The sequence below is a fragment of the Populus nigra genome, chromosome 3 (assembly GCF_951802175.1).
Source record: "Populus nigra chromosome 3, ddPopNigr1.1, whole genome shotgun sequence".
NCBI classification, from domain to species: domain Eukaryota; kingdom Viridiplantae; phylum Streptophyta; class Magnoliopsida; order Malpighiales; family Salicaceae; genus Populus; species Populus nigra.
In genome coordinates this window covers 9,243,048-9,258,778 of record NC_084854.1, presented here as the reverse complement: position 1 = coordinate 9,258,778, position 15,731 = coordinate 9,243,048, and the positions used below count along the sequence as shown (strand labels likewise).

At 35.0% G+C, this 15,731-nt stretch overlaps 1 protein-coding gene across 1 annotated transcript; it reads right to left on the bottom strand.

The window, feature by feature from the left end:
• Positions 1-1,378: 1,378 nt before the first annotated feature.
• LOC133689925 (probable E3 ubiquitin-protein ligase XBOS32) lies at positions 1,379-9,504 on the bottom strand. The gene is made up of 10 exons (XM_062110030.1): positions 8,080-9,504; positions 7,939-7,998; positions 7,694-7,765; positions 7,412-7,587; positions 7,164-7,324; positions 5,569-5,627; positions 5,430-5,476; positions 4,126-4,266; positions 3,520-3,611; positions 1,379-2,030 (listed from the first exon to the last, which is right to left on the bottom strand). The coding sequence occupies exons 1-10, from the start codon at positions 8,272-8,274 to the stop codon at positions 1,510-1,512; spliced, it is 1,524 nt and encodes a 507-aa protein (XP_061966014.1). The 5' UTR covers positions 8,275-9,504; the 3' UTR covers positions 1,379-1,509.
• Between the last annotated feature and the right edge of the window lie 6,227 nt (positions 9,505-15,731).

Genomic DNA, 15,731 nt, shown 5'->3' with positions numbered 1-15,731 from the left:
GATTGATGTTTGGTTACTTGAGCCAATTTCATATCATTAACCATGGAAGTAAAAAAAAACATTGAGGCATTTTTATGTTTCATTATAATGTTCATACACTCATAAATTATTATTTATTATGTTATTCATTGGACGTGTTTTTTTACAATTTGGTCTCTATAGTTTCCAGATTTTACATTTTAGTCATGAAACTTTATTTTTATCACATTTTAGTTTCTCGTGATTGATAGAGAAGAGAGGGGTGTTGTAAAGGGAGAGGAGAGATAAACATTTTGAGCATCCATATTTTGGCCACAAAAAAATACCAATATTGATGTCACCAAGTTCATCTCGAATATGAAATTTCAATGAAATGGTTTAAACCTTAAAATCATGTCTAAAAAGTAGATTAAAATCTAAAAAAAAATTAATTTAATTTAATTTTGAGTTTTAAAACTAATTAGAGTGTGTTTTGGCATTCAAAATGGGCTATAGAGGTTTCTATTATATTTTTTTAGTGTTTTTATATCAAAATAAATTAAAAATTTAGTTTTGAGAATAAAAAATCACGCACCTTATATTTCAATCATTAAAGGTAGCTAGAAAATGTCACATAAAGATTATAAACTTATTTTCACATATCATCACACAAATATTATCAAAATATTAATTTTTTGTTGCTTTTTATTATCATTAAAGCTTACTTTTTAAATTATGATAATTTTTAATTTAAAAAACCATGCTATGAATACAAAAGTTGTTTTTTTTTTTTGGTTGTAAAAATAGAAGAAGAACAAGAAATATATAAATAAAAGAGAGAATTTTAACTATAAAAAGTTTTGGAAAAAAATTATTAAAAAAATAAAGTTATTTGCCCGACACATATATCTCGATAGTTTCTTTAAAAAATATTATTATGTTACATGTTAAAGATATGTTGTTCACCGCTTTATCATGAAAATAACTTAACCTTCATAAATTTTCTGTGTAAATAAAGTAAAATGAAATAAATACATAGAACTAAATTCTGTATCCACAACCTAACGCAAACAATTAGACAAGTACATGGTCATAAGAAAAATTACCTACCGTATTCATTAAGAAATCACCCTTCAAACTGGCAACGCCCTCCCATTTGATACAGACAGGAGAGCCCTATTGCTGTTCGTTTTACCCCCTTTTTTTTTTTTTTGTAGAACAATAATGATCAAGATAAAAAAAGTTAATAAACTATAATATGGATAACCAACTCCTTGTTAATTAAAATCCAGTTTGATGAGTAACCTGCTATTCTTTCAATTTACTCGCATGGTGTTCAAATTCCAATGTTCTGGTCCACCCTATCATCTTCCAGGCAACAAGCAACAAAAATTTAAGTGTCCTATAATGTAAGACATGCTGAAGCAACAGTATCAATGCGATTCATTTGTAGATATTGCTGATTCTCTTCCAAATTTACAGCCCAATAATCACTGCCAACCAAAATTATGGACAGAACGGCAGGAAAAATAATCATCGTTAACAAGGAAATTAGCACCCGGTTCCTGTAGTCACATACTGATTGAGCGCAGATAACCAAGACTTTCTGCGCTCTGGGTTGGAGGTTGATCGTCTAATTCTTGATCTCGAACACCTGACTTCGCGTTCACGTGGGTTCAGATCAATTGTACATGGAACTAAAGGAGTTGTATCTGAAGCTCCCATGCAACGGCTAGCATTGAAATTCATAGATGGGAACTTTTGGCAACTTAAAGAACGGAATGAAGATGGAGGGGAAATTTTGGTGCACTGGAAATCAGGCTTGTGAAGTGGGGTTGTCATTGAAGGGAAATCTGGTTCTTCACCCGTACATGTACAAAATGATAGAGATAAACTTGTTCTGGCAATAGCTTTAACCACTGGCTTTGTTCCTGGAAGCTTGACAAATGAAACTATGCCATGCCGGCAGAGAGGGCAGGCAACCGACCCCGTTGGACCTTGAGCAACAGTTGAGATACAGATTGTAGAGCAGAGATATAAAGCACATCTTGTGCAGAATTCATGTCCACAGCCTGCACAACATATTGTTTTATAAATGACAGGATTATTCAGTTGAAGCACACAAGGAGCAGACTGAGAATATATAGTTTGGCATCAGTTACAGGTTCAGATTTCAGCTATTATTTTGGTGACGCAAAATACACGAACTTCATGAGCTTGTCAAAAATCACATAACTATTTGGAATTACTCCAAACAGGAAGACTTTCGTAGAATTAAAAAAAAATTGTAATTTGTAAAGATCAATGGATAAAAGCAATGGAACCCATGAAAGGTGTTTACAAGTACCCAGGAAAAAGCCACCTGAATGGCCATGTTATACATGAAATAATGCACCGAATGGCATGCAATGATATCACACCAGGATTGAAGAAAAAAAAAAGTGAGTATGCTATTAAAACCTGTCATACTCGAGACTTTTCTGTTACCTGGAAAATTACTTTCCTTGTAGATGCTTTACAGGATGAATTGTACATGCTGAGTTTTAATAGCCATGCATATAAATTTTGTTTTCTTTCCCATAGATTTTAGTTGATTGTCATTGCGATTCTCTAGTTATATACCTATAGCCTCAATAAATTTAATCCTAACAACCACCAATAACATACATGAACATAACAGACCACCGCTATCTCTATCTGCCACTACTGCTCTATAATATCACACCCGAACATCACTCTTTTTTTTTTTTTTTTTGGATTCGAGGAAACCCCACCCCCCGGAAAGCGTACTTTGTAGGCCCAGATAAGTGAGTAAAACCCCGACTGTCCTAGACTCTTACAAGAGGTGCACGTCCTGACTCGAACTCGAGACCTGCTATGCAGATTTCAAGTCCTTTGCCACCACGCTACGCCCCTTGGGGACCGAACATCACTCTTTACTAAGCCTAAAAGTAGCACCAAACATATCCAACTCTCTCCACCACTTGGGTGAATCCAGAAACACAACCCTGGAGAAGTTATGTGTTGGTCCTAAAGGTTGAAATGACAAAGTTTGATTTGCTTGCTCTTCATACAAATAATACCAATGAAAATTCTGGAGCTTTGGTGCATAAAATGATTATTCAGTTCCATATTCATCTATACATGTGTGAGCCAAAAAGCCTACATTTATGTTGATGAAACACATAAATGGGGGAGTGAAACTAAGAAAAAATTTAAGATTCCACGTTTCCATCTTTTGGTGACAAAACTGAAAAAATTAAGAGTGAATAAATAAAATTCGACCAAAAAATGAAGTTCTACCCTCCAGATTTTCTTGATGAAGTGATAGCTCTTAGGTCTCAAACCCACAACATTTACTTTGCAAGCCAAAGAACGTCTGTCATTTCCTCTAGACAATAGCTTCCAGAAGAGGTATAGACAACAAGCTACATGATCAATTTACCCCATAATTTTACTTTCACAATTTCAGTTTGACAATATTAGTTCCATAAAATTTTAAAAAAGCAATAAAGAACATAATAGAAAAGTGGAAACCATTAGCAATTATTAGTAACATACCTTCTGCCGCAACTGTGCATTTTGATTCCAGACAAACAACACATGTATCATCACATGTAGGTAGGGAATCATTGTTCCTCCATCCACATTCTCTGCAAATGATCCCAACAAAGGATAGCTTAACATTCCATGATTATGGAATTAACCATTTTGCTTGGAAACAAACCATTAGTTGACATAAATGTAAATGAGACGCATAGCCTCAAAATGACCATGAAGAAAACTTCATGGTATATGCGATTTCTTACATGGAACTCAATCTGAACTAGAAGAGTTCCACAACACGTGTTGTGGTTTAACATCATGTGCAAAAGTATTATCCTTTAGTGCTTCTAGGGGTCCACATTTTTGCAACAGTCACCCTCATAGCAGTTACTAATTTGGAACTTCATTGAAAGCCACATTATCAGCCAGGCAAGATGTTATCACACATAAAGAGACTAAAAGTGAAACAAAGTTTCCCAGGAAGTTTTGGAAGACCTTGTAGTTTAGACACAAGTGTAAGATTCAAGGGCTATTATACTTCGAGGAAGCAAGTCACAGAATATAGCATATGTCACTGGATTACTGTAAAGTTTGCAACAAAATATGACAAACTGTATTTACCTGGCAATTTTGACAATGCTCATAAAGGGAATAGATACATATGGAGAAGGACATATTTGAGACTGGTTTTCTTGCTGTGTGGTAAGAATCACCTCAAGTTCATTTCTGTGCCATGAACGAGCAACCATCAGAGGAGTCCACCTTGAACCAAACAAAAGAAAACCAGAGGTAAGTCAACACAATGATATGGTTTATCTCACCAGAATCCATACAATAATGGGCAAATGAACATCCAACAATACAGAACATTTGCTAATACCTGCCTTTTAAAGTACAGATTCATTATTGAAATGATGTAATTCCAAAATGCAATGATTCGAATGCCAGATTTTACTGATCTTAAAAACTAATTATGTTACACTTGAGATGTATTTTATTGTTAGCATGTGGACTTTATATTAAGTAGAGATCAATCAAAGATTCTGATCTTACTATTAGTGAAAATCATCATTATTTCCCAAGGTCATGTAAATATAATGCAACACAAGGCACATAGGTGCATAAGGTGAAGCAACCAAGAAATTCTTCTTAAGAGAGCTCATCCTCACATGACTGACATTGGCAAAGCCAGGGCTACATTCTAACAGTGGTTATCATTTTGCAAAGAACACGTGAGTAGAGGAAGTCCCAAGGGAAATTACATTAAAAGGGGAGGACCCAGAAAAGGTTGATTATCCTAACATATTCCAAAGAAACAATTTACCGAGAAGCCAAAGTATACTCCGCGAAATTTCTAAAATATTTCCCTTCTTCATTAGTAAAGATGTTATTGATTTAAGTCATTAATAGGCACTTTTCATATTTTAGTTTTAGCAAGGGTTTCAAGGAACAAAGGAAGGGGAAAGCAGTATATTACAACGTCTAAAATTCATTTAGTCAGCACCCGATGTCACATTGACATCAGTGTCAACTCTTCCATGGTCACATTAGTCTGCCCTGAGATTTTTCAGTTTTATGACCACTAAATTCTTATCCTATATAATCTCAATGCCAATTTGTTAAGATGGTTTTATTTGAAAGACATGCCCAATGGTTTCCAACCCAAAATCATTACATCCTAAACCAATTAAAAAATCCTGAATTCTGCTCCCCACCCTACTCTCTAGGCACAAACACTATGTAAGTAGGCTGAACAAAATAGCATCCGGTAAAGGAAAACATTTTAACTGTTGGGATTTTTTATACCTAGTTGAAAAGAAGTAAAAAGTATCATTGCTGCAAGATGCAAAGAGATTCCACTTGCAAATCACTATATTATTATGTATATTGAACATATGGGAGAACTAAAGATGTTAGAAGCATACCCTTTTGCATTTTCAGCAGTCAAACTGGCACCCCTGGCAATCAAAATCTGAATCACAACACATATGAACATGATAAAGATTCAGCATACACGTAACTCATTTTCGGATTCACAATTTTCTTCTTGGATTGTAAACATACTTGACAACATTGAGGATTTCCACCACATGCAGCATAGTGAAGAGCCGTGCTTCCAGCACCTGGAAAGTGACAACAGGGGATACACATTTAAATAGATGGTATTGCAAGCTAAACAATTCAGCTCAGAATAATGGTGTGCCATTGGTATTCACTCCGTGCCTATATTTTTTACAACACTATGAGAGACCTGCCTGTTCTGTAAATAGGTCTTATCCAAAACAGTAGGACCTAGCCTTCCAGATCTACAGTACAATAGGGTATTGATAACCAAATGATGTCATTAAATTAGGATTTTAGTGATGCAACTAAAATTGAGCTATTTCACTCTCCAGAGAGTAAGAAAATGTTCAATGAGACTTTCCCTTAATCAAGCTTTAACATCTTCTGTCTGATCTATGTCACAAAGTTGCCATATGAGACAATCTTTATCATCTAAATACAACAACAAAAAAGGCAATAAAACTCGAGTTCCATATACATGTATGATTTGATTAATACTGAGGTTGTTAAGATTTGATTATTCCTTAGGAATGGTGGGGGTCTAGAAAATCTATCATAAAAACACAAGATTTTACAAACAATGTGAAATTAGTTTTGAATAAATGTGACTTTCAAATAATAGTATCTTTATACATAATGTTCTGATTATTATAATAAATCACTAGCATAGTTGCTAACCATGTTTAATATTCATGATGTTAGAGAACATTTGAAATTGTAATAATGCTACCTGTAACGCATTGGCTCTCACCACAACACAATAAAAAAAACCAGGTAGAAAACACAAACATAAAACAGTACTTCCTCAGTGTTCTAACTTTCCTAATAAAGTTACTGGGAATTAGAAGCTATCAAGAGGCTTCAAGCATGTCCAATTCATAAGCTATCAATGTCAAGATAGACAAAGAAGAAGAGTGTAAGAAAAAAGTGAGAGACTTGCTTGGAAGGGAAGAAAAAAGATTTGAAGCTTCATTTCTTTTTTCCTATAAAAGAAAAACCCTAAACCCAGTTTTTAAAGGAAAAAAAAATAACAATTCAGATCTCAATGAAGACATGCAAAGTCAAAATTTTGCAAAAATCTTTTCAAATTTCGAGACTTCCCAGATGAAACTGAAGAATTTCCAAAACTTGTTGGAATTGGAACTCACAAAAAGAGCATCTAACACCCTTTTGCTGGGTCAATAGGTCCAAAACAAGGTTTTAGCTGAGATGACCAATTGACTTGATCATTTCTGGATAGTGAAACCAGAGAATTCCACAAGTTGATTTGCCATTTTGATAACCATGTCAATTAGTATATTTCACTTTGGATACAAATAACTCAATTCCTCTGTATACTGGTTTCACTGAGAGTTGCAACAGTGATCTGAAAACAAATTGATTAAATGACCTCCATTTTTAAGAAATGTCTTAGTCTCCTTGTGAGAAACTGAGCAGGAGAAATTAATTAGCATTGATGGCAAAGGTAGAGAATGGCATCACTGTTTAAGTTGTGAACTAAAAAAATGCCATTGCTATTCAACTAAAATTAACAGCTAGTTGGCCTAAAAGTACAAGCGACAGTGATAACCAGTTAAGGTAAAACGAAGATTCACCAATTAAATCGATAGTAGTTCCATCTTCCACAGTGACCTCATAAGCTGAAGCTCCCAAGTCCAAGAGTAACAGTACACTTTCAACATGCCCATTCAGTGCTGCCATATGCAAAGCAGTAATGCCTCCATCAGCAGGTCTATTGATAACCTCGCGAAGAGCACTGGTGCAAACAAATGGCACAACTCAGCAAATAAAATCATAATAATGGAAAAGAGATTGTAGAAGTGCGAAGGGAGCTCATAGTTACCTTCCATCAAACTCGGAGATGGATCCATTGTCCCTTGAGCCTTTACTCAATATATCCCAACAATCAGCAATGCTGGGTATGTAGTCTGCAAGGAGGAGGCGTATACATCGAGAATGACCATTCAAAGCAGCTAAATGAAGTGCAGTACCCCCATTAAGATAATCTGCTCTGTGAATCTAAAATCCAATTCTCCACAAATGTCACATTCCTAGTTCCCAAATCTTGTAAGCTATTCATGGTTAATCAAACAAGTTCCAGTTGACTTGAAAGTAAACTACATACATTGGCTTTAAAAAGCATCAAAGTCAGCACAACCTCCCAGTGACCATGTTGACCAGCTTGCATCAAAGCAGTCTGTGCACACAAATTAAAAAGAACGCGATATTTTATTATTTCATAGAGAAGCTAACCTGTCTAGAAGTTTCTCAAAATACCTAAAAGCTATATGAATGATTGGTTCAAGTAAATAAAAGCTAAAATAACGAACAAATAAACCTGGAACCTTCATTGAAGTACGATGAAATTACCTGACCACGATAATTCCTCAGATTGATATCAACTCCGGACTCAAGTAAGAGAGAAACTATCTAAAAACAGGTAAAATCACCGTCACCACAACAGAAAGACTCGAATAATTGCACAATATAAAAGATATAACTAGAAAATACCTCATGGTGACCCTGAGCTGCAGAGTAGTGGAGTGGAGAATTTCGAACACCAAACGTTGAGTACCTTGCAAGCCTTGGATTGTATTCTAATAAGGCCTTGGCTTCTTGAATATCCCCATCTCTTGCAGCCGAAACCAAACGCTCTCCAGAAGCAGAACAACCAAATGAATTGCCAATGATGCTAAAGAATTTCATGATTTGTGGAAGAATCAAGATTGTTTTTTCTAGCTCGAATACATCTCCCTTGATCTTAAACAAATCAAACAGTAAAAGAGAACTTTTCTATCCTCAACCCCCAAACTATTTACAACCTCGTATAAACATGATATAACATATACAACAGGGGGGAAATTCCTTGTAACTATCCAACTAACAACAATCCAAAACTCAAAAATAAATCAAAGAATTGGTTGCAACAGTCATTATCTCATTGACCATTTCATAATACCTCTGGTGAATTTTGAGAGAGAGATTAGAAAAGGACTGCTGTCGACATCCAAATCCCAAATGAAAGAATTAAAAAGGAGTCTCTTCAACTACTCGCTCGAGGAAAAAAAAAAAAACACAAGTTGAATGTGACACTTCACAGGTTAGTTAAAGATCTCGTGAATTTCGAGAAACCAATCCAATAATACGATAATGAATTCCCAAATCAATTTCCAACAACATCGTATTTACTTCACCAAGATTAACACTACAACCTTCAAGCTACCCAGTTCTCCTTCAAATATCAACAAATCTCCAATGCCCCAATTCCAAAAAGGTTGAAAATTTCAAAAACTCATCTATTAATTTGGCTCAAAGAAACAAACTTTACAAGAGAACATCCAAAAAAAAGCCCGCAATATTAACAACAAATCCCAAATTCCACTCAAAAAATCAAAACCCAGATCAAATATCTCCCTTAATGAAGAGATAAAGATAATACAAGAAGAAAAGGTGCTTGATCAAGATTAGAAAAGAATTGACAAATAAAAAAATACTTAAAATAGGAAAAATTGAAAACTGGACGAGATAAGAAATAGAAGTGGGGGAAGACAGCGACTTTTAGCTACAAACTTTAACCAACAAAATAAAAGAAAGAACGAGCAAACGTGCATGAAAGGCGTGTCTCCCATCATTGGATATTCTTTCTTTCTTGGCCAGTCAACTTTCGTTTCATGCTTTGCTCTCTATTTCTTGTGGGGGTTATATTTGTTATCTTCTTTGCTATAATTATAAATCTCACAAAATATATTCTCAAAAAAAATCTCAGAAAATGAATCCAAAATATAAATAAGCATAGTAATGTTTTAGATTTTGGTAATCACAAAACGATTGGATTTTTTCATGGCAAATAATTTTTCGTCCAAAGTTATCTATAGCAAGTAAATTTTGAGCAAGTTAGATGTTGAAAGGATGCATAAGAAGCAAAAGAAAAGTAGCGTTTAGCACATGCGTATTTTCATTAGATGGATAGATTCAAATCCAAAAAGAGACTTATTTGAGCCTAACGATCTATCTAATGTAACTGTTCATAACTCTGAAGCCATTGTTTTATTAATTTTTGTTATTTTTCTAGTTAATTTTAAAAAATTTAAATGTCATTTTCCTATTTAATTTAAAATTCTATTATTTTCATCTTGTAAAGGTCGGTTTAAGATCTATTATTTTAGAGATTTAATCTTTATTTTAATAATATACCATTAGAAGATCATTATTCTTTGATTCCGTTTCCTTGGTTCAATTATGTTAATTAATATTATAGCCCAATAATTCTTAGTATTATATTGTTGTTAAAGTAGAAAAATGAAAAAAGTTACAAAATATGACATATTTAGGAGCAAAAAGTCTATGAACAAATGATTAAAGATTTACAGAGATAACATGTATCAGAATTAACTCTTTTGATTAAAGAAGAGAAAATTAGAAGATAATGAGAAAGTAATTATATATCCATAAACAATTTAGAAAATCCTTTTTAAAAGCATGAGGAATAGAGGAGGTAACATTTTCAACATGATGAATTTAATGAGACTTAAGGATTTCTTATTAAATTTCTTGATTTTTCAAGAATTTTATAAATTAAGGAATTCATTAGTTGGATGTTTGATATGGATAGAACCTTTAATACATAAAGATCTCAAAATAGATGAGCGAGAAATTGATCACTATCAGATTAAAAAAAAGAAGCTTATACTTGGTGAGAATATCTAAAAAGGACTATACGGAGGCAGAACATTAAAGATTAATGACAAGGAAAAGATAAAAATATAAGATAAAATATAATTTTCTTCCTTTAGGATATACTCAACCCATATACCAATGACTCCACATATTAAGGCAAAGGGTAAAGCGTCTTAACGAGTATATTGATGAGTTCTATCAACTAATAGCAAGGAATGGTTTGTTAAAAATAGAGAAAAAATTGGTGGAGTGATATTTGAGTGTATTATGGAACTCCATACAGGACATTTTTTTTTTATTTTGCAGTCATTATGAATGTTTTCAAAAGCTTATCACAGGGCTCTAGCTATGGAGAAATAGCAAGCTATGGGAACTAATAGAGGTTTTCAAACTTAATAGAATAATAGGTATTGGGTTGATTATAATACCAGTGGACAACTAGTCAAACTAAACCTACTCCTTTGAAAACTACAAGCTAAAGTTCTAGTTCAAGTTCAAGTTTCGAATTTTGATGTTATAGATGTGGTGCATAGTTGCATCATTTCATTGAATTCCATAAGTAAGAGAGCTTCACAAGAAAAAATATGTTGCTAAAAACAATATGAGAAAAAAAGCATAGCTAATGAAGATTTTATTTTTTATGATTTTATAAGAAAAGCAATCACTCTCCTACAAATCACTCATTCAACAACATCAGTTCTGTTGCTACCCAATTTTTGACCCATATTTTGATAAATTTTCAAATAAAATAATAAATAAAAAATAATAATAAGGGTTTGCATGTGGCGATAACATAAAGCATCAAGGCTAATATCAAGGAAGCAATATGTCAAGGAGATAATTAATGAATCATATATAATTACTGCAATATAAAATACCATATATATATATATATATATATATATATATATATATATATGATTTGATTCGTGCTTGGTTATGGAAAATAATCATACCATAGATATATGATTTGATTCGTGCTGGTTATGGAAAATAATCACTGCAATATAAAATTCCATATATATAGGATTTGTTGGTGCTGGTTATAGAAAACAATCTCTGCAATAATTATTGTAATATTTCCTTGAATAGTACGTGTAGAGATTTTCTATATAAATAAATCTCCAGCCATAATAATCAAAGAGAAAAATATTGAGAAGGGGGTAATTTTTCAGAAAAGAGAGAAAACACAAAGAAAAACCTAAACCTATCCTCTCTAGCAAAGAAGCCGTAGCCCTCCCCCCTTCTCATCTTTTTAAAAAACGAAGCAGCCACCCCCTGATTTTAAAAAGAAAACAGAGATCTCTCTCTCTGGCCGGACACTATCCCCTCTCCCTCTCATCAACATAGACTTTTTGCCCTGTTGGTCTCCGCTCACTCTGCTCTCTTGAGGACACGCGTCCCTGAGCCGCATCCGTAAGGCTGCAAGAATGTTTCTCACCCTGCATGAGAAGAACCAACGCTGAATTTTCGAAGGTGAAGCCTTTCTCCGCAGGATGAACAGGTTTGACTCCCAGAAACACATTGATTTTTCTCTCATAAGTCCACTTGGAGGTGGCGGTCCTGGAAGAGTGAAGAGAAAGAATCAGAAGGCTGCTGCCTAGTGGATGCTTGAGGCGAGAAGGCAGAAGCTCTGTCCATCGGCTTGCACGTCATCTTCTACATTTAAAACAGGCCATATCAGCAGGTATGAGCCTCAGTTTTTTTTTCTTCTTTGCCATATGTATATTTGGGGTTTGCTGTTCGTTCTTTTCAAGAACTTGTTAGCTGCCATTTATTTCTTTAGTCTTAGTCTTTAACATACGGGGAATAGAGCATGCTGCCCAGGTTCTTCTCCTTTCGCATGAAATTAGTATGGCTGCACTGCATCAGTTTTTTTTAGCTCAAACTTTGGTGTCAGAACCTTGGCCCCCTTTGCGCATACAGAAGTATTCATTTTCCAGTTATAGCATTTTAAGTTAGTTGGCTTTTGAATGGGTTTTTATGAGTTGTTTTAAGTTTTTTTGTAAATCTTACAATATATATGATGGCTTGCTATTTTTTATCGTAATGTTTGCGTTAAATTGCGATGCTTGTGATTTGGACCAAATACAAAAAATGTTTTTTTGTGTGTTGCATACGGCCAATACCCTAACATATTTTGAACGTTTTTTATAAACAAAAAATATTGAAAGTTTTGAAAATATGTTTTCGCATGGATTTCTTAAACACAACAAAAAAATTGTTTTCTTGCATTTATGGATTTTACAACATGTTTGTAAAACTCCAAAGGGTATTGGCCAATATTCCAAAAAATATAAAAATCTTATTTTGGGGGGAATTCATCTATTATTCACCGTTAATGTTTGGAAAAAGAAACCCCAAAGGGATGAATATCCAAAATATTATTGGGAATAACTTGTTATTATTCACCGTTAATGTTTGGATAAAGAAACCCCAAAGGGATGAATATCCAAAATATTATTGGGAATAACTTGTTATTATTAGTTGTTAATGTTTGGATAAAGAAACCCAAAGTGGTTAATATCCAAAATATTTTTCTAGGAATAATAAGTCATTGCACATCCTTGAAAGAAGCCTTGATTGTAATCGAGGACATTTCAATTTTTTTACTCCGCGATTTACGAGCCGTAAGAGTATGAAATACTAAGGGGAAAATGAGCTTTTAAAGCACATGGAATCTCCTTGGATTTCTATCTTAATAAATTTAGTTTGAATCAAACCTAGGGAAATTGATGGGATTAGAAAAACACCAACACCATAGCAATTATAAGACAAACCAAATTAACACCAAGCAGCTTACCTTAGGTAGGGCGTACTAGGGGTGCTAATACCTTCCCTTTACGCAACCAGTCCCTTGCCTTAGAATCTCTGAAAGACCAGTTAGGTTTCCTAGTGACCATAATACTAGGTGGCGACTCCCTTTATCCACAATCAAAACAAAAGACCCCGGAACCAATAGAGGATCGCCGCGACGCTGCGCTCCGCTCGCGAGGGTGCGACAAGTTCCTCCACAAAATCCTCACTCACCGGAATCAAATCCCTACGTTTAAATTGAATTATGTACAGCTTGCAGTTAGTTACAGAATAGCAAAAGTTCAGACTTAATAAGCTCCTCAATTCTGTATTTATACATGCATAATGTAAATGAAAAGGTGTGTGAAGTTATTTAATTAAACTACCTCTCCTTTATTCTTTATGGTATCAGAGCCCTCTTTTCTTAAACGAGTTCTACCTTGATCTTTTTTTTTTCTCTTCTTTCGCTTCTGCAATGGCTTCCTCAACGTCCTCCCCTATTGTTATTAATGTTACACAGCAAATTACGACCAAACTCACACCAACAAACTATCCCTCTTGGCATGCACAGTTTGAGTCCCTCCTTCTCGACTATAACCTATATGGTTACATTGATGGTACACTCACATGTCCCCTGTCCATGAATCCTGATACAACACTTAGTGTTGCCTCCACGTTCTGGTTTTGACAGGACAAACTAATTCTGAATGCTATACTCACTTCGGTATCAGATTCTATGATACCCTTCATAGCAGCCTCCAAAACATCTTCTCAAGCCTGGAACAAACTGACCAAGCTCTATGCCAGTCGTTCCAGAACACGAGTCATGCAACTCAAAGAAGATCTCACTCTCATTCAGCATGGAACACGCACTGTCACATAATTTCTTTATTTTATCAAGTCTATTGCCGATGAGCTTGCACTCATTGATGCTCCTCTCTATGCTGATGATATTACTCTCTATGCTTTCAATGGCTTAGGGCCTGAATATAGAGAAATGGTAGCTCCTATTCGTACACGCGAATCTGCTTTATCATTTGAAGAACTTTATGATCTTTTCATTGGTCATGAGTCTTACCTCAAACGCCTGGACATTACTTCTCCGTCCCTGGTCGTTACAGTACATAACACTCAGCGCAAGCATCACAGTTTTTCACAAAAACAACCATGGTCTCCTCATGCATCCACACAAAAATATGATTCCAAACCTCAATCTCGCTATTTCAGACAGCAAAAATATACTCCCAGAGGCCAATATTGTGATCAATTTGGCTATGTTGCCAAACAATGTCCTAAGTTACACACCAGGAAAGCTACAGCCAACTGCACCACTGCCTCCCACAATCCAGACCAGCGATGGCTTATTGATTCTGCTGCATCACATAACATCTCCTCTCAAGTATCTAATCTGCACTTACACTCTGAATATGATGGCACAGATAAGGTGCTTATTGGAGACGGTTCAGGTTTGAAAATCACTCATTCAGGTTCTCTTTCTCTTCCCTTTCCTAAACGTACATTCCAAGTTCAAGATACTCTTTGTGTTCCCACCATAAATCAAAATTTGATTTCGGTCCATCATTTTACCAAACATAACAATGTGTTCCTTGAATTTCATCCTTCTTGTTTCTTTGTCAATGATCAACAAACGAGAGAGACTCTTCTTCAAGGACCCTATGAGAATGGTGTTTATCCTCTACCTCATCCTCATGCCTCCACTCCCATTGCACTGGTTCATGAACGCACATCAATAACTGGGTGGCATCAGCGCCTAGGCCATCTTTCCTCCAAAGTTGTTGACATAATGATCTCCTCATTCTCTCTTCCTATTTCCAGCAATTCATCTACATCTCATTTTTGTGATTCCTATTCTATCAATAAATCTCATCGCCTGCCTTTTCATAAGCATGGTCTCACTAGCTCTGCCTCTTTTGATTTAATATATACCGATGTTTGGGGACCATCACCACAAATCAGCATTCAAGGTCATAAATACTAGTGATCTTCATTGATCACTTCACAAAATATGTCTGGTTCTTTCCCCTTTGAAACAAATCAGATGTTAAAATTATTTTTCCTCAATTTCATAAAATGATACTCAATCGGTTCAATGTTAATAGCAAAAGTCTCTACTCTGATAATAGTGGAGAATTTGTCACTCTACAACCATTTCTTACACTCCATGACATCATCCATTACACCACAGCCCCACACATCGCTCAGCAAAATGGAGTTTCAGAGTGCCGTTATAGACACATTGTAGAAACAAGCACCACACTTTTCAGTCATGCCAACCTTCCTTCCTATTTTTGGTCCTATGCTTTTGCTGTAGCAACCTATCTAATCAACCGATTGCCCTCTCCTATTCTTCATCACAAATCTCATTTTCAAACCTTGTTCGCAGCAGCTCCCAATTATCTCAAACTCAGAACATTTGGTTTCTTGTGTTTTCCATGGCTGAAACCCTACCACACACATAAACTTCAACCCAATCTGTTCTCTTTGTGTTCTTTGGTTATTCCAATACACAAAGTGCATATCTTTGCTTCCACTTACCTACACAAAGATTGTATATTTCACGACATGTTACATTTCATGAAAACACATTTCCCCTACAGAACATCATTAACCAGTCCACCTCCAAGTCTTCCTTACATGTTGCTCCTCCTGTATCTACTCCACTACTACAG

Excerpts from the sequence above, each read along its gene's own strand:
- LOC133689925 (XM_062110030.1), bottom strand. The coding sequence starts at position 8,274 with ATGAAATTCTTTAGCATCATTGGCAATTCATTTGGTTGTTCTGCTTCT. Across the intron at positions 7,588-7,693 it reads TGATGCTTTTTAAAGCCAAT|ATTCACAGAGCAGATTATCT; the intron begins GTATGTAGTTTA and ends ATTGGATTTTAG. Across the intron at positions 4,267-5,429 it reads ACTGCTGAAAATGCAAAAGG|GTGGACTCCTCTGATGGTTG; the intron begins GTATGCTTCTAA and ends GTTTGGTTCAAG.